At 42.6% G+C, this 20215-nt stretch overlaps 1 protein-coding gene across 5 annotated transcripts in view; it reads right to left on the bottom strand.

Moving 5' to 3' along the window:
- Positions 1-848: 848 nt before the first annotated feature.
- The window catches only part of HECW2 (HECT, C2 and WW domain containing E3 ubiquitin protein ligase 2), a 453200-nt gene continuing 433833 nt past the window's right edge, over positions 849-20215 (bottom strand). For all 5 annotated transcript variants that reach the window (XM_075317832.1, XM_075317831.1, XM_075317833.1 and 2 more), the window contains 2 exons: positions 15620-15732; positions 849-4414 (listed from right to left, as the gene is read on the bottom strand). In XM_075317832.1, coding sequence (XP_075173947.1) covers positions 4303-4414; positions 15620-15732 — 225 coding nt within the window. In that variant the 3' untranslated portion in view covers positions 849-4302. The remainder of the gene's footprint in view (positions 4415-15619; positions 15733-20215) is intronic.

Here is a 20215-nt window from a genome sequence, read left to right as displayed (position 1 = left end):
CAGTGGCATTCTCTAAACCAGAAATCTCACTCCAGTGGTTGACTGGAGAGACGTCTAGCGTAGCCCACAGAGACGCATGCTGCTCGTCAGGTGCTTTGGATTCATGAAGAGACCTCTTCATGAATTAGGAGCATCTGACTCCAACATGCTCCATCATCAAGACCAATGTGAATAACGCCAGTCTTGATGACTTGGATCCTTTGTTTGTATATCCAGTCTAATGGTGTGCCAGAAAGTTGCACTACAATTTGATCTCTTTTTTTTGTGCACATTGCTGCTAGTTATGCAACACCCATTTGAAATAAGTCTCACCCCATTTCAGTGAGTTCATACCTAAGTGGCAGACCAAGACACATAAGGGTCCACAATCATGAAGGCCGGTATTGTTCACATGCCTGCTATTGAAACAGGAGCATCGTAAAAGTGGTATGTCTTCCCAGAAATCTTACTCCAGACAGGCACTAGAGCATGATTTGTGGGGTAAGGCACGCGGCCGGCCGTTGCCACGCGTTGTCCCAGCTCCACAAATTTTGGTGGAGCTAGCCTATAGTGGTGTGCAAAAGCCAAAAGTAGCACTTTTTTGTGCAAATCCATGTTGCACAAACACTGTACAACTTTTCAAATAACTTCCTGCCAGATTTCTAGTGTTCTCTTTGATGAATCAGGGCCTAGTGTCTAAAACAGATAATGAATATAGTGTAATTTTTTGGCACAAACTACCTTAGAATTCCAGGCATACTTAGTTAGATAATTGTCCCTCAATAACAGCAGCATATCTTATCTAAAATGTTTGTTTATACTGTTTAGTGAACATTACCTCAAAACCAAAAAAAGTTACAAGAAAGAAATTCAGATAAAAAACTTTTTTTATTGAAGGTGCTAAAGAATACATACAAGCAGATTTATGCTGTTATAGAAATGAAGCTTGTTCCTAAATGTTCATCAACATTTAAAATATTTCCTTGAAAATTCTACAGTAGCGTATAAAAATAACCAAATGTATTTTCTTTTGTATGGCAATGCATTCATTGTCAATGTAATAGCGTACTGTATAAGGTCTATGTTGTGATAATTAAACTATTACAGATGAAAGCAGGTCTCATCCTCGCTAATCTGCCATTCAAAAGGTTTTATAAAATTTTTGGAAATGTTACTCTTAGTGCTTTGTGGGATGATTACAGTACTATACTATGTCCAGATGATACGCAATATGATTCAAGTCATACAAAAACAAGGTCCATGCTAAATATTAAATTGCCTAACTTGAAATAATTCAGAATCCTAACTCAATAGTTCTTTTGGTCCAAGCTATATAGTCCTTAAAGGCGCAAAACACCTTAGATAGCTGTCGGACTTGTTTGGCCAACAGCTATTACTCCCGTGCGTCCCCCTCCCATACACATGCATGTACTTTCAATAGGGATTAGGTGTTAAAGGTAAGCTGTCACCTTCTGCATCCAGCCCAAAGAGCAGGCTGCATGAATCAGGTGACCGATTCCCTTTAAGCCCCTGCTGTTTGTATATTCTAGTACACATTAAATGGTAGACTGTTTCTGCGTTTTTGGCTGTGGTTCATATAAGGTTTATTGTCACCCCTTTCCTATCAGCTGTTTGAAGGTGCTGGTCTGCTCCGGCGAGTGCCATATCCTCTTCGCTGTTTACGAGGCACAGCTCCGTTAATTCTGTAGCACCTCCACCTGGTAGTGTAGCTCAGTCCCATGTATTAGAATGAGAGAAGATGCACAGCTGCTACAAAATGTAATATTGTAGAAGAAAAGTGGAGACAATCAGCCCTCCTCTTGCTTATACTTCACATGTTGGCATATCTTATCAAACAAAATGACCTACCAACCACAAAGTATATTTATTTAGTTATCATAGAAGTGGGGGGATCAAGTACTGCTCACACTTTATTTTCACAGTAGGAGACCTGCTACCCACCTGAAAATGACATTCATTTACATGCTTACAATGTATAAAGCTTATGAAACATTCAATGGAAGGTAAATATTACAATGAGACCTGTGGACCCAAGATCCTTTTCAAATTCTCAAAGTATGACATTTCACACAAAGCGGCTGAATGAAGTGTACAGTAGGGTGAGAGATTCTCCTCCATTTTACTTTTTCCTACCAATATTGAAAGTATACTAAACAATGTAAAATGTTTTTATACTAATTCCAAAATATATCCAGTAAATAAATAGTACCAGAATGCATACAGTAGGTTATGAATGGACTATTATGCAGACAGTTTATATATTTGGGGATCTCCAGTCTCATTTATATTGGCGAACAATATTTAACACAAAAAACCTTAAATAATATTGCAGATTTCCCAGACTTTAGTTCACATGATGAATTTGTGATACTGGGTATTTTTGCTGTGCCAAAAACTCAGCGTGTTACAGCTTCAGTAAAGTGGATGGGATAAATAGAAATCTTACGCCCCTGTGCTTAAAAAGACCCTGACGTGTGGTGCGAGTTTGAAATTCACAACATTCCAATTTCTTTTGTGAGTACGCTGAGTTTTATGTCAGGATTTTCCCCGGAAAACTGCATTAGATGCGTAAAAAACGCAGGCAAAAAACACTTGCATTTTTAGTATGTTTCCTCTTTGGAAATGCTCTAATATGCATGTAATCCGCACAAAAACAATAAAGTTCTACCAAAGCCAAATACCAGGAAGTATAAAAAACAAAGTAGTTTGATTTAAAACCAGGAACACCAAAAAAGTGCCATAAACCACAGCATCAAAAACACTATAAAAATGCAAGTAGTAAAACATAGTAAAAACTAATTGAAAAAAATACAATAAGTTTACCTAGTAGGTGCAGAAATGCTGCAGAAAATCTGCAACCTCCAAAAAATCACCAACATCTCATCATCATGGGAACGTAGCCCTAATATCCATCCTTTACTACGTCTTTCTCCAGTGTCTACGAGGATAGTTTCAGACTAACACTTTCCCGTATGAACGGTGGGGTTAATTTAGCAATTCAAGGTCATGATAGCCACGTGTTTCTGGAGCTTGTACCATGATTACGGCTGAAATAAAATGCAGGAGCTATTCTTAATTACTGGCCTTTACGAGAACAGCGAAAAAAAAAACTGCAAAAAAATGACATCATTGCTTGCTGTGACCTGTATTGGTGCAGCCTACATTTTCCCACTAGGTTATGATTGGTTGCTTTGGGCAAACCTTTTGAAACCATTTCTCGAGATTTCAAATGAAAGTCGGAAATGGAAGATCACTTGAGTAAAATGCACCAAGTTTATTGCAAATGGTACATAGTTGGCCGTGAGAAAGACTGAAAATGAAATGGACACCAGTTGTGAGTCAATGAAGATTTCTGTGCTTAGTAAGGAACAATCTGTCAGAACGTTGCTACCCGTGGCCTCTTTGTATTAACTTGCCCAATGAAGGAGAAAAACTTGTACTTTTCAGTGCAGATAGGACATGCACCCAAATTGGTGACTTTTTCATGCCACAAAACTACAGAAAAACAAACATTCCCTCATTCTGCTTTATTCATTACCTGAAGATCTAGTTAAGGCTACAATAATACCACGTCACAGATTCCTGCTTTCTTCTGTAATCTCGAACGTTATAATAATTTAACTATTACAAATAATGGTCATACCAATCAATATATTAAAAGACAAAGGACAGCATCACATAGAGATGCAAAGAATAAATAAGAAAAAAATTACAATACATTTCATTATTTATAGTGCTGGCATGTGAGTGTATAAGTTAAAAACAGTATTAACAGACATCGGTGTAGAAAGCAATAACATCTATGTGAACCTTCGAAGAACTATACATTGATCTACAGAATGTGCAGGCCTTTTTTTGCATGTGTAAAATCAGATAAATCTGATCATTTCACTAAAAGAGTTTGTAGATAGAAACATGCATAGGTTTTGACACATAGTAAGTAGTAAGATAGTCTGTCCCTTTAAAGACGGAGTTTGGCTAGTATAACAAAAATTAGGATGCGTACCATGCAAGCACCTAAACATTACCTGTAGAAACTGGAATGCATTATATAAGTGTGAGTTATGTCTTATGTCCACTGATTCCAGTGTACAGGACTATAATAATATGACTAATTTACACGGTCATGACATTTATCCTGATGCTATTCTCTTTACGGTAAATAGTCTTGGTCATTGACGGCTTCTTCTTGTACACATTCTTCATACATCTCTGGTAATGTCCGTACAAGTTCATGGATTTAGATTCAACCCATTGAATAAGTTCCTTGTTATAAAATGACAGTCATGCTGATGTATAGAACTACTCAAGGCCGAACGTACTGGTTTCTTCAACGGCTGTTAAAAGTTTCTCGTACAGCATAGAAAAAGAAGGATACGGAGGAAGATCAAGGCGATTAAAACAGGTATGAGCTCTGTAAACACAAAAACAAATATACATATAAATAAGATTCAGTTTATTGCTGTAAGACATAATATACAAATTGTTCTGGTCATTTCTGTCAACTATATCTGGAATTATTTCAGTAGCCTCCAACAGAAGAAAGAACACAGGAATAGAGGCCGTGTCTGAGGATCAGCTGAAGGAAAGCAATGGAGAGTGCATGAGAAAGAGAGTGAAACATTTCTCCAAATGTAAAGCTGTAGATGCTTACCCCTGACCAAAAATATGTGATTCTGTGCCAGGTGCACAGAATCACATTCAATCAAAAATGCATAGCCACAATACTAGCATGAAGGTGTATGCGCTTGATAAAGTGCATAATGCATATACTCAGCAAGTAAAATGCCAGTGCAATATAAAGTACAAAACCCTTACTCAAAGTATAGGTTACTATCATAAACAGTGCATATGCTTGATAAAGTGCATATGTTCAACAAACAGGTCCTGAATAAGGTGCTAATGCATTATACAGTGCAACCAGATTTGTGGGCAACTAATTAATAGGTAGTCAAAATAGATAGTCAGAAATAGACACTTATCGTGCAAAGACCATATGTGCGTACCAGAGATGCCTCAGAAATTAGAAGAAGTTCCTATCTACATATCATGCTATCCTGCTGACACCTGACACATTCATCTGGCCTCCTGATGACCCTCTTTGGGAGAAACGCGTCGAGGCATTTCTGAGGCATCTCTGGGACGCACATATGGCCGTTGCATGATAAGTGTCTATTTCTGACTATCTATTTTGACTACCTATTAATTGGTTGCCCACAAATCTGGTTGCACTGTATAATGCATTAGCACCTTTTTCAGGGCCTGTTTGTTGAATATATGCACTTTATCAAGCATATGCACTGTTTATGATAGTAACCTATACTTTGAGTAAGGGTTTTGCACTTTATATTGAACTGGCACTTTACTTGCTGAGTATATGCATTATGCACTTTATCAAGCGCATACACCTTTTTGCTAGTATTGTGGCTATGCATTTTTGATTGAATGTGATTCTGTGCACCTGGTTTGCTATAGTATAGGCACCCCTTCTTTATTTTTAGGGTGTAGCGGGCAACCCAAGGCTAGTCAGTATAGTGGGGGGCACCATATTATGCACTATTAGGGTGCTGTCCCACTCTTATTACACAGAGGATAGAAGGGATCTACGTATAGTGTGATCTCTCTGCAACCTAAGTACATATGTGTCCTAAACATTCTGTCTACTATACTTTGCCCATATTTTTCCCTTTTCATGACTTTTGTGAGGGCGAGATAGGGAATCCTTAGGGACAGCCGTCGGTGAGTGGGGGCGCCATTTTCGTATCAAATTAGGGTGCCGACCTCTGCGGTTAGGTAGTGGACAGGAAGGAGGTGTATCTCATAGGGTGTGAATTTTACCCTCCTCCCTTTTTCTTTGCACTGTGGTTTTTGGATATTTTAAAGTAAATTGAATAAAGTTTGATTTTTAAGGGGTATATTTTTGGTTATGCAACACTTTCCCTTTGCTATATTTAGATGCTTACCCCTGCTATAATATCAAGAGAGGACTAAATGTTCCGCTTACTGGTGGGGAAAGAGTTACATTTTATTTCATATTAGTCACAAGTGAATTCTAATGTCTTAGAACACATAGTATTAAACAAAGGAATCCTATGAATGTTCTTACATCTATTTCTATACCTATAAGAACATCACCACAGACTGTAAACCTGTAGGGCTCTATGGCTTTTACCAATAACTAGTTTAAGGTGCATTTGTGCATTACCAACAGGTTGTAATAGGAATTAGCATGATAACATACAAATATATGTAGTCCACAGTAAGATGCAGTCAAAATTTTTAACACACCTGCTAATGGAATGGTTGTCCTTGTTTTTATCGGAATGTACAAATTGTAGTTTCAGACTGAAAGCAGCAAAACCACAAAGATACACATATGGAAACCACAAGTAAAGAAATTTGTTAAACAAACCATAATACCTATTAAACATTGGATTCCTCAAACTCTTTTACTCGAATGACCGCTTTACACACCCTTGGCATTCTCTCAAGCAGCTTTATCAGGAAGTCACCTGGAATGGCTTCCCAACAGTGTTGGAGATGTTTCCAGAGGTGCTGAGCACTTGTTGACTGCTTTGCATTCACTCTGTGGTTTAACATCCCAAGGCATCTCGATTGGGTTGAGATCAGATGGATTGTCATCTGACACCTCACTCCATCCATCTCCCAATTGGACACATAACACATTGAATAGTCTGAAATTGTGTTTTGGGTCATTATCCTTTTATAACACAAATAATGGTCCCACTAAGTGCAAACCAGATGTTGTTGCAGAATGCTGTAGTAGCCATGAGTAAGTGTCCTTTGAAGTATATAAAAAATCTAAAATTTTGACTCCTCAGAGTACAATACAGATTTCCATTGCTCTAATGTTTAGTCCTTGTATTGCTTGACCCAAACTAGTCGCTTTTTCTTTTTTGTGGTTTGTGGTCCTCTGTAGTGTTTTTTTTTACAGAAATTTGACCTCTTTTAGTATGAATCTACATTGTACACATTCCTATAAGAACAAGGAAAACTATTGCACAGTATCTAGGCTATAAACTGCATGTGTCCCGTTCATACAAGGACTTTTTACTTATCCAACACAAGTATACTGTGTACCTAGATATACAGTGGAACCTCGCTTAACGAGTAACCCAGTTAACGAGAATTTCGCTTAACAAGCAAAGCTTTCTGTAAATTTTTAACTCGGTTTACGAGAAAGCTTTGCTGTATGAGCAAAATACTCACCGCACACACTTCTGGTTCCGTACATCCACTGCGCTCTAACCTACTCTTGCAGTCCACACAAACACACACAAGCACGCACAAACACACATAAACACACGCACGCACACACATAGTATTATGCTCACTTTACCTTTCATTCCATCGCCGGCCCCATGGTTCTTGTAGTTTCCCGGTACATCGCGATGAGGGAGGAATCCTCGCGGCGAACTACAAGATCCAGGAGGCCGGCGATGGAACGGAAGACAAGGTGAGCATAATATGTGTACCTTACGTTCCATTGCCGGCCTCATGGTTCTTGTAGTTTGCCGGTATAGGCTATGCATTGGCAACCATAGCGACGAAGCAAGAACTTCCTCTGTCACCGCTACTCAAAGGCAGCGCGCTGACCAATCAGAGGCAAGCGGCTCCTGCCTTTGACGTAAGCGCTCTGGCAGCGGAAGTTCCTCCCTCGTCGTGATGGTAACCCGAGACACAGCCCGTACTAGCGAACAGCAAGTCCCAGGAGACCGGCGATGGAACAGAAGGTAAGGTGAGCATAATATGTGCGTGTGCGTGCGTGCTTGTGTGTGTTTGTGTGTGTTTGTACGTGTGTGGAATGGCACAATAGGGCACCAGGATGGTACATTTAACAAGCTGTGGAAGGAATTGTCTGCATTGCAATGATTTCCTATGGGAAATCTTACTTTGCTGAACGAGTAACTTGGTTTACAAGCACAGTCCCAGAACTGATTGTTCTCGTTAACCAAGGTTCCACTGTAATACATTTTCTTCCCAACATTTTAAAGGGTAACTAAACTTTTCATTTAATTATCCTCTAGGCCAGACCTGGGCAAGGGGCGGCCCGCAGGCCACATCCGGCCCGCCTACTGTCTGTGACCGGCCCGCCCATTAAATCAGAGTTGGGGACGTGGTACCGCTTCTCCTGCCGGGCAGGAACTTTTCAAATGACACACGCGCGCTGTACTGACGACATCAGAGCATGCGTGTGTCACAGAGAACGCTGCCGGACAGGGAACAGAGGACAGATTCCTGCGTTCCGCTGCTACACTGTGCGGAGCTTCAGGATTGGTCCTCTGTTCCCTGCTTTCTCTGTGACACACGCACGCCCTGATGTCGGCAGTACAGCGTGTGTGTCATTCGAAAAGTTCCCGCCCGGCAGGAGAAACGGCACCAGCCGGTGCCTGGACAGAGAGATGCAGCGGCGGGGGCAGGGGCCATACAAGAACAACAGCGGTGCAGCCAGGGCCCATACCAGGGAAGAAGCAGCTCAGCGGGGGACCCATACGGAGGTGCCTGAGGAGGGAGAGGTGAGTGGTCACTAATAACCTGAGAGGGAGGGGAAGGGGGAGGGGGGGTAACTGGTGTAATATTTAGGTGTAGTATTGTAGTATATGGGAATGTAATGATGTAGTTTTACGGGGGCAGTATATAGTGCTGTAATGCATTACAGGTGCAGTATATAGTGCTGTAATGTATTACAGGGGCAGTATATAGTGCTGTAATGTATTACAGGTGTAGTATATAGTGCTGTAATGTATTACAGGGGCAGTATATAGTGCTGTAATGTATTACAGGTGTAGTATATAGTGCTGTAATGTATTACAGGGGCAGTATATAGTGATGTAATGTATTACAGGTGTAGTATATAGTGCTGTAATGTATTACAGGGGCAGTATATAGTGACGTAATATATTACAGGTGTAGTATATAGTGCTGTAATGTATTACAGGGGCAGTATATAGTGACGTAATGTATTACAGGTGTAGTATATAGTGCTGTAATGTATTACAGGGGCAGTATATAGTGATGTAATGTATTACAGGTGTAGTATATAGTGCTGTAATGTATTACAGGTGTAGTATATAGTGCTGTAATGTATTACAGGGGCAGTATATAGTGCTGTAATGTATTACAGGTGTAGTATATAGTGCTGTAATGTATTACAGGGGCAGTATATAGTGATGTAATGTATTACAGGTGTAGTATATAGTGCTGTAATGTATTACAGGGGCAGTATATAGTGCTGTAATGTATTACAGGGGCAGTATATAGTGACGTAATGTATTACAGGTGTAGTATATAGTGCTGTAATGTATTACAGGTATATAGTGTATACAGTATATAGTGATGTAATCTATTACAGGTGCAGTATATAGTGCTGTAATGTATTACAGGTGTAGTATATAGTGCTGTAATGTATTACAGGTGCAGTATATAGTGCTGTAATGTATTACAGGTGTAGTATATAGTGCTGTAATGTATTACAGGTGTAGTGTATAGTGCTTTAATGTATTACAGGTGTAGTATATAGTGCTGTAATGTATTACAGGTGTAGTATATAGTGCTGTAATGTATTACAGGTGCAGTATATAGTGATGTAATGTATTACAGTTGTAGTATATAGTGCTGTAATGTATTACAGGTGCAGTATATAGTGCTGTAATGTATTACAGGGGCAATATATAGTGCTGTAATGAATTACAGGTGCAGTATATAGTGCTGTAATGAATTACAGGTGCAGTATATAGTGCTGTAATGTATTACAGGGGCAGTATAAAGTGCTGTAATGTATTACAGGGGCAGTATATAGTGATGTAATGTATTACAGAGGCAGTATATAGTGCTGTAACGTATCACAGGTGCAGTATATAGTGATGTAGTGTATTACAGGGGCAGTATATAGTGATGTAATGTATTACAGGGGCAGTATATAGTGCTGTAATGTATTACAGGTGCAGTATATAGTGATGTAGTGTGTGTATATATATGTGTATATATGTGTGTGTATATATATATATATATACAGTGCCTACAAGTAGTATTCAACCCCCTGCAGATTTAGCAGGTTTGATAAGATGCAAATAAGTTAGAGCCTGCAAACTTCAAACAAGAGCAGGATTTATTAACAGATGCATAAATCTTACAAACCAACAAGTTATGTTGCTCAGTTAAATTTTAATAAATTTTCAACATAAAAGTGTGGGTCAATTATTATTCAACCCCTAGGTTTAATATTTTGTGGAATAACCCTTGTTTGCAATTACAGCTAATAATCGTCTTTTATAATACCTGATCAGGCCGGCACAGGTCTCTGGAGTTATCTTGGCCCACTCCTCCATGCAGATCTTCTCCAAGTTATCTAGGTTCTTTGGGTGTCTCATGTGGACTTTAATCTTGAGCTCCTTCAACAAGTTTTCAATTGGGTTAAGGTCAGGAGACTGACTAGGCCACTGCAACACCTTGATTTTTTCCCTCTTGAACCAGGCCTTGGTTTTCTTGGCTGTGTGCTTTGGGTCGTTGTCTTGTTGGAAGATGAAATGACGACCCATCTTAACATCCTTGATGGAGGAGCGGAGGTTCTTGGCCAAAATCTACAGGTAGGCCGTGCTATCCATCTTCCCATGGATGCGGACCAGATGGCCAGGCCCCTTGGCTGAGAAACAGCCCGACAGCATGATGCTGCCACCACCATGCTTGACTGTAGGGATGGTATTCTTGGGGTCGTATGCAGTGCCATCCAGTCTCCAAACGTCACGTGTGTGGTTGGCACCAAAGATCTCGATCTTGGTCTCATCAGACCAGAGAACCTTGAACCAGTCTGTCTCAGAGTCCTCCAAGTGATCATGAGCAAACTGTAGACGAGCCTTGACATGACGCTTTGAAAGTAAAGGTACCTTACGGGCTCGTCTGGAACGGAGACCATTGCGGTGGAGTACGTTACTTATGGTATTGACTGAAACCAATGTCCCCACTGCCATGAGATCTTCCCGGAGCTCCTTCCTTGTTGTCCTTGGGTTAGCCTTGACTCTTCGGACAAGCCTGGCCTGGGCACGGGTGGAAACTTTCAAAGGCTGTCCAGGCCGTGGAAGGCTAACAGTAGTTCCATAAGCCTTCCACTTCCGGATGATGCTCCCAAGAGTGGAGACAGGTAGGTAGGCCCAACTCCTTGGAAAGGGTATTGTACCTCTTGCCAGCCTTGTGACCCTCCACGATCTTGTCTCTGATGGCCTTGGAATGCTCCTTTGTCTTTCCCATGTTGACCAAGTATGAGTGCTGTTCACAAGTTTGGGGAGGGTCTTAATTAGTTAGAAAAGGCTGGAAAAAGAGATAATTAATCCAAACATGTGAAGCTCATTGTTCTTTGTGCCTGAAATACTAATTAATACTTTAGGGGAACCAAACAGAATTCTGGTGGATTGAGGGGTTGAATAATAAATGACACTCTGAATAAACTTTTCACAATTTAAAAAAAAAAAAAAAAGAAATAACATTCTTTTTTGCTGCAGTGCATTTCACACTTCCAGGCCGATCTACAGTCCAAATGTCACAATGCCAAGTTAATTCCGAATGTGTAAACCTGCTAAATCTGCAGGGGGTTGAATACTACTTGTAGGCACTGTATATATATATATATATATATATATATATATATATATATATATATATATATATATATCTACAGTATTGGGTACAATTGAGTTAACTATATCAGTCCGGCCCTCTAAAAGAATCCCAAGTTCTCATGCGGCCCCATGAGAAATTTAATTGCCCACCCCTGCTCTAGGCATTAGAAAGTTTATAAATTTGTAATACACTTCATTACCTTATTTTGTTATTATATTACACTAGAAGGTGGCCCGATTCTACGCATCGGGTATTCTAGAATTTACGTATTGTGTAGTTCATGTATGATTTTTGTTATATACAGTTAGGTCCAGAAATATTTGGACAGTGACACAATTTTCGCGAGTTGGGCTCTGCATGCCACCACATTGGATTTGAAATGAAACCTCTACAACAGAATTCAAGTGCAGATTGTAACGTTTAATTTGAAGGTTTGAACAAAAATATCTGATAGAAATTGTAGGAATTGTACACATTTCTTTACAAACACTCCACATTTTAGGAGGTCAAAAGTAATTGGACAAATAAACCAAACCCAAACAAAATATTTTTAATTTCAATATTTTGTTGCGAATCCTTTGGAGGCAATCACTGCCTTAAGTCTGGAACCCATGGACATCACCAAACGCTGGGTTTCCTCCTTCTTAATGCTTTGCCAGGCCTTTACAGCCGCAGCCTTCAGGTCTTGCTTGTTTGTGGGTCTTTCCGTCTTAAGTCTGGATTTGAGCAAGTGAAATGCATGCTCAATTGGGTTAAGATCTGGTGATTGACTTGGCCATTGCAGAATGTTCCACTTTTTTGCACTCATGAACTCCTGGGTAGCTTTGGCTGTATGCTTGGGGTCATTGTCCATCTGTACTATGAAGCGCTGTCCGATCAACTTTGTGGCATTTGGCTGAATCTGGGCTGAAAGTATATCCCGGTACACTTCAGAATTCATCCGGCTACTCTTGTCTGCTGTTATGTCATCAATAAACACAAGTGACCCAGTGCCATTGAAAGCCATGCATGCCCATGCCATCACGTTGCCTCCACCATGTTTTACAGAGGATGTGGTGTGCCTTGGATCATGTGCCATTCCCTTTCTTCTCCAAACTTTTTTCTTCCCATCATTCTGGTACAGGTTGATCTTTGTCTCATCTGTCCATAGAATACTTTTCCAGAACTGAGCTGGCTTCATGAGGTGTTTTTCAGCAAATTTAACTCTGGCCTGTCTATTTTTGGAATTGATGAATGGTTTGCATCTAGATGTGAACCCTTTGTATTTACTTTCATGGAGTCTTCTCTTTACTGTTGACTTAGAGACAGATACACCTACTTCACTGAGAGTGTTCTGGACTTCAGTTGATGTTGTGAACGGGTTCTTCTTCACCAAATAAAGTATTCGGCCATCATCCACCACTGTTGTCATCCGTGGACGCCCAGGCCTTTTTGAGTTCCCAAGCTCACCAGTCAATTCCTTTTTTCTCAGAATGTACCCGTCTGTTGATTTTGCTACTCCAAGCATGTCTGCTATCTCTCTGATGCATTTTTTTCTTTTTTTTCAGCCTCAGGATGTTCTGCTTCACCTCAATTGAGAGTTCCTTAGACCGCATGTTGTTTGGTCACAGCAACAGCTTCCAAATGCAAAACCACACACCTGTAATCATCCCCAGACCTTTTAACTACTTCATTGATTACAGGTTAACGAGGGAGACGCCTTCAGAGTTAATTGCAGCCCTTAGAGTCCCTTGTCCAATTACTTTTGGTCCCTTGAAAAAGAGGAGGCTATGCATTACAGAGCTATGATTCCTAAACCCTTTCTCCGATTTGGATGTGAAAACTCTCATATTGCAGCTGGGAGTGTGCACTTTCAGCCCATATTATATATATAATTGTATTTCTGAACATGTTTTTGTAAACAGCTAAAATAACAAAACTTGTGTCACTGTCCAAATATTTCTGGACCTAACTGTATATATATAGATGTTGTTGTGTGTAGTTACCAAGTGTTTGTGTAGGGCGCTGTACATGTTCTGGGTGTTGTCTGGGTGTGGCGGGGGGTGAGAGCGGTGTTGTATGTGTGTTGCGTGTGTTGCGTTGTTTGTGGAGCGCTGTGTGTCTGTAGCGTTGTGTGTGTGTTGCGCGGTTTGTGTGGGTGTGGTGTGTTTTGGGGGGAGGTATGTTTTGTGCAATGTGTGTGTAGTGCGGTATGTGCGTATATTTATGTATGCCGTGGTGTTTGTGTGTTGGGTGTTGTGTGTGTGCGGCGTTGTCTGTGTGTGTGGGTGTCCGTGTATGGCGGTGTTTGTGGTTCCCAGTGTGTGTGTGGTGTGTTGTGTGTGTGTGTGTTGGGGGGAGGTGTGCACCTCCCAATGTGCTCCATCCCCCATGCTGCGCACCCCCCATCGTGCTCCATCCCCCATGCTGCCCACCCCCCATCGTGCTCCATCCCCTATGCTGCGCATTCCCCATCGTGCTCCATCCCCCATGCTGCGCCCCCCCATCGTGCTCCATCCCCCATGCTGCGCACTCCCCATCGTTCTCCATCCCCCATGCTGCGCACTCCCCATCATGCTCCATCCTCCATGCTGCGCACTCCCCATCGTGCTCCATTCCCCATGCTGCGCACTCCCCATCGTGCTACATCCCCCATGCTGCGCACTCCCCGTCGTGCTACATCCCCCATGCTGCGCACCCCCCATCGTGCTCCAGCCGCCATGCTGCGCACTCCCCATCGTGCTACATCCCCCATGCTGCGCACTCCCCATCGTGCTACATCCCCCATGCTGCGCACTCCCCATCGTGCTACATCCCCCATGCTGCGCACCCCCCATTGTGCTACATCCCCCATCGTGCTACATCCACCATGCTATAATAGTTCTCCTATTATACTCAGAGAGGAGTATAATAGGAGGACTATAATAGGAGGAGTAGTCCTGGGGGGAGAGGAGTATAATGCCGGCTCCCTGCACATGTGTACCGGGAGCCGGTGTACGCTGGTAACTATGATACACATCGGGTAACTAAGGGACCTTAGTTACCCGATGTGTATAATGGTTACCAGCGTTCACCGGCTCCGTCAAGATCCCAGCATCGCTAGGTTATGTCTGGCGCTGCTGGGATCGTGACGGAGCCGGTGTACACTGGTAACTATGATATACATCGGGTAACTAAGGGACCTTAGTTACCCGATGTGTATAATGGTTACCAGCGTTCACCGGCTCCGTCACGATCCCAGCATCGCAAGGTTATGTCTGGCGCTGCTGGGATCGTGACGGAGCCGGTGTACACTGGTAACTATGATACACATCGGGTAACTAAGGGACCTTAGTTACCCGATGTGTATAATGGTTACCAGCGTTCACCAGCTCCGTCACGATCCCAGCATGCAAGGGTATGTCTGGCGCTGCTGGGATCGTGACGGAGCCGGTGTACACTGGTAACTATGATACACATCGGGTAACCAAGGGACCTTAGTTACCCGATGTGTATAATGGTTACCAGTGTTCACCGGCTCCGTCACGATCCCAGCAGCGCAAGGTTATGTCTGGCGATGCGTGTGGAGGGCCGGGGCGAGCAGCCAATCCATGCGGAGGGCGGGGCCAGGCCGAGGCGAGCGACCAATCCGTGGGGGGGGGCGAAGGCGAGGCGAGCGGCCAATCCGTGCGGGGGGGCGGGGCCATGGTGAGCCCAGCGGCCAATCAGCTTTGTGTCACCGTAAGGACACAATTTTGGAGCAAGACAGACAGACAGACAGACAGAATAAGGCAATTATATATATAGATAATTTCACAACTTTTTCTTCTTGGTGGTGCAGTATCAATATTGTGGAGTGTACACACATATATAAAATATATATATATATAAATATATATATATATATATATATATATAATTAGTATTGTACAATATATTCATATTACGTTGTATATTAATTGCTTATGTGATTGCCATTTCAATAAACGCACCAATAAGATATAAGCAAACAATGTACATTATTTACCTGGGAAGAGCTGTTATTTTTCCCCATTTTTCCACACAGAATCGTCGTGGCCCATTGCTGCCTCGGAGAGATGCAAAGCCTTCATATGGGATACTGGAAGTACCAGTAACAAACTGCCGAAAATGTAAAGAATTAAAAATCTATAAATAAAATGACTAGAAAAAGGTAACAAAGTATTTATTGTAATAAAGGGCAAATTAGAGGCAACAACCTGATATCAGGATACATTGGAAAGTCTTAATACAATATTATGATTATGAGTTATAAATGTATAGAGCCCATAAATCTAATGTATGTAAAGCGCTGTGGAATTAATAGCGCTATATAAATGAATAAAATTATTATTATTATTATTATTAATATGAAAACATCAGCTGCATTTACTGATGACATTTAGGGTATGTGCACACGTAAAGCATTTGGTGCTGAAATTTCTTCATCTCTTTACAGAGAAAAATGCATAGAAAAAATACAAGTTTTTGGTGCAGATTTTTCCCCACTCTGTATAGGTGAAATCTGCAGTAAATACACTGAAAAAATTGACAAGTTATAGATTCAAATCTGCACCAAATCTGCAAGAACAAAATACTCAATGAGCACAAGACACGTCAGGATTCTCATTCCCTTTGCTGTCGTCATGAAACCCTTCAGGTTTTGCGACAACACTGCATCAATCGGATATTGATGAAATATTCCAAGGACAGGTCCTCAATGCATATATATATATATATATATATATATATATATATATATATATATATATATATAATATATATATATATACACATTACAGACCAAAAGTTTGGACACACCTTCTCATTCAAAGAGTTTTCTTTATTTTCATGACTCTGAAAATTGTACATTCACATTGAAGGCATCAAAGCTATGAATTAACACATGTGGAATGAAATACTTAACAAAAAAGTGTGAAACAACTGAAAATATGTCTTATATTCTAGGTTCTTCTGTGACGGGGTGTACAGCAGAGCAAGGAGAGACGACAGGCCGAGGATGATCCAACAGGTTTACTAACAGGAATACAGGAACAGCACACGACAAGTCCAAATAAAACAGATTTGGGGGCACCTCCCGATAATCCAAAGTGCCAGATCACGACGTAATAGTCCTTTTCAGAGTCCCAGAAATCCCACACAATCCACTGGACGGCGAGATCTGTCCGCAGAATCAGATCTCGCTCCCTTCCTCTTCAAAGCTCAGCTCCCAACTTCACTTAGAAACAGGAGTGTATTGTCTGAGCTTGTGGGCCCGCCCCTCAAGGGTAGGGGTCTATGCAATGGTTGGGCCCACTAGAAGATTCTAGAAGGTTGGCTCCGAGATGTCTACAGGTTTGTGTAGTTGGCGTTATCCACTGCTTACGAAACAATGGGAAGTTCCCCTGGCTGTGTGGACAAGAGATAATTGCATTATGGGCCCAGAGACACAGGAGTTGGGGGGAAGGTATGGTTACTTACATCCCAAGACATTTCAAAGTGTTCAGTAAGTACAACCAAAGGAAAGTTAATCACATCCTGACAAAGTATTACAGCAAATACAGTGAGAAGGTAAAATACATCACATGGCATCTTATACAAAAAATATGGGATGGAGAAAAGCACATACATCATGACAATCCCTTTCCCTCCCAACTTGTGTACGTACTAGGGACCTCTACAGGTCGCTGGTTAAGTACACGCAGGCATGGCTGACAGGACTCAAGGCTCCTCTTGCCTGGACAGTCCATCTGCATTTTGGTGTTGGCTGCCTCTTCTATACTGTATGGTAAAGTTATAGGGCTGCAGAGCCAGGCTCCATCGTAATAAGCGTCCATTGTCCCCAGAGACTCTGTTCAGCCAGGTGAGGGGATTGTGATCAGTAACCATAGTGAATTCTCGCCCATACAGATATGGCATGAGTTTCCTAAGGGCCCACACTACAGCCAGACATTCTTTTTCAACAGTTGCTTAGGCCACTTCTCGGTCCAGCAGTTTCCGGCTGAGATAGGCGATGGGGTGTTCGTCCCCAGCTGCATTCACCTGGCTGAGGACAGCTCCCAATCCATAAGAAGAGGCATCTGTTTGCACAATGAATCTCCTCTTGTAGTCTGGAGCAGCCAGGTAAGGATCGCAGATGAGAGAGTCCTTCAGCCGGTTAAAAGCCTCATCACAGGCTGGAGTCCAGATCACCAGCCGGGGCATTGTTTTCTTGGTCAGGTCGGTAAGAGGCTTGGCCACAGTGCTGAAATGAGAAACAAATTTTCGGTAATAACTGGCAGTGCCCAGAAAAGCCATAACTTGTTTCTTGGTTTGGGGTACAGGCCAGTCTCTAATAGCCTGGATTTTGGCAGGCTCAGAGCCTCCTCCCACCCTATGCCCTAGGTACTGGACTTCACCCATCCCCAATTGGCATTTATCGGGTCGAATGATTAGGCCGGCTGCAAGAATCAGGTCCAGAATAACGGCTACTTGATGCAGATGTTCCTCCCATGTGTGGCTGAAGACGGCGATATCATCCAAGTCGGCACAAGCAAAGTCACCACATCCCCGGAGGATCTGGTCCACCATTCTCTGGAAGGTTGCCGGGGCATTTTTCATTCCAAAAGGCATGCTTAGAAATTCATACAGACCAAAGGGAGTTACAAAAGCGGACCGTTCTCTCCCTTCCTCTGTTAGAGGGATCTGCCAGTATCCCTTACTGAGATCCAAGGTAGTGACATATTGGGACCCAGCCAGTCGGTCTAGAAGTTCGTCAATACGAGGCATTGGGTAAGGATCGCTGACGGTATGGTCGTTTAGTCACCGATAGTCCACACAAAATCGAGTACTCCCATCCTTCTTGGGTACTAACACCACAGGGGACGCCCAAGGGCTATGGGAGGCCTGGAATACCCCAAGCTTGAACATCTCCTCCAGTTCGTGCTGCATGGTGTTTCGAACTGATTCAGGTACCCGGTAAGGTGCCTGTTGTATGGGACGGATGCCCTGAGTGTCCACAGGATGTTGGGTGACGGTGGTTCGACCTGGTTGGGATGAGAAAGCAGCCCGTCTCTGTTGAAGCACTTCCAGCATCTGGATTTTCTGTAAGGAATCCAGGTGATCTCCCAGGGGAACCTGTTCCACAGTGGATGGGGCTCTCGCTGCTTCCACGAGATCAGGTAGAGAGTCCTCATCCTCTTGACCATCTTCTGACGCCAACCGACAGCTTGCTATCATTGGAATGTTCCGGTCATGGTACTCCTTAATCATATTCACATGGACAGTCTTTTGCCTTAGCCCCTGATCAACTAAAGCAAGAATGTAATTGGTATCATTCAGTTTTCTGAGAACCCGGAAGGGACCCTCCCATGTGGTCTGCAGTTTATTCTGCCTATGGGGAACAATCATTAAGGCTTGTTGTCCTTCTACAAACTCCCGATAGCGTGCTTTACGGTCATACCATGTCTTCTGTCTGGTTTGAGCCATATGCAAATGACTCTGGGCAAAACTAGCAAGTTGGGCCAGGGTTTCTCGCAGCTTTAGGACATAAGGGACAACAGGGGCTCCTGTATCTTCAACTTGCCCCTCCCAGTGTTCCTTGAGCAGGGTTAAGGGTCCTCGGACCTTTCTTCCATAGAGTAGTTCAAAGGGGGAGAACCCAGTGGACTCCTGGGGAACTTCCCGATAGGCAAACAAGAGACGGGGTAGGTACTTCTTCCAGTCTGAATCTTGGTCCGTGAAGGCCCTGAGCATATTCTTCAGAGTGCCATTGAATCGTTCACAAAGTCCATTTGTTTGGGGATGATACGGGGTCGTTCGGATCGCTCGTACTCCACAGGTGCGCCACAGACACTGGACCAACTCTGACATGAATTGGGAGCCTTGGTCCGACAAGATCTCACTGGGGAATCTTACTCTGGTAAAAATAATAACCAAGGCCTCGGCCACCTTGGCTGCAGAAATACTTGACAAGGCCACGGCTTCTGGATATCGGGTGGCATAGTCTACAACAGTGAGAATGTACTGCTTTCCAGATTTACTTGGTTTAGCCAGAGGTCCAATGATATCAACAGCTACTCTTTGAAAGGATTCTTCTATTATAGGGGGCGGTTGCAGGGGTGCCTTTGGGTGATCTCCGGGTCGCCCTCTACGCTGACATATGTCACAAGTTCGGCAGAAATGCGCCACTGCTTGGGAAATCCCCGGCCAATAAAAAGTTTGAGTCAATCGTCTCTCGGTGCGGGTTTTGCCTTGATGGCCAGCAGTAGGAATGTCATAAGCCAGGTGTAATAGGGGAATTCTGTACTTCTGAGGAACAATCAGCTGTTTGCTAAAAGTCCAGGGCTTATCTAGGGAGTCGGCATTGGCAACCCGATACAGAAGTCCATTTTCTCTGATAATTCTTTCTCCGTTCTCCCCTAGCTGCCCTATTTCAGCTCGAGCTCTAAAACTAGCAAGGGTGGGGTCAGTCTCTACTTCTTGTCTAAACTGAACTTTATCCCAAGTAACATTCATATTATTTCCACAAGAAGAATCACTCACCGGCTGTAATGGCAGTTCTGGTGGCCTCATTTCCATGGATGGGTTGTACACGTCCACATGGGCTGCTCTCTTGGCTTGACTT

Source organism: Anomaloglossus baeobatrachus, chromosome 7 (genome assembly GCF_048569485.1).
Source record: "Anomaloglossus baeobatrachus isolate aAnoBae1 chromosome 7, aAnoBae1.hap1, whole genome shotgun sequence".
Classification (NCBI taxonomy): domain Eukaryota; kingdom Metazoa; phylum Chordata; class Amphibia; order Anura; family Aromobatidae; genus Anomaloglossus; species Anomaloglossus baeobatrachus.
The sequence above is the reverse complement of the archived record's forward strand: the minus strand, read 5'-3'. Positions and strand labels throughout refer to the sequence as shown.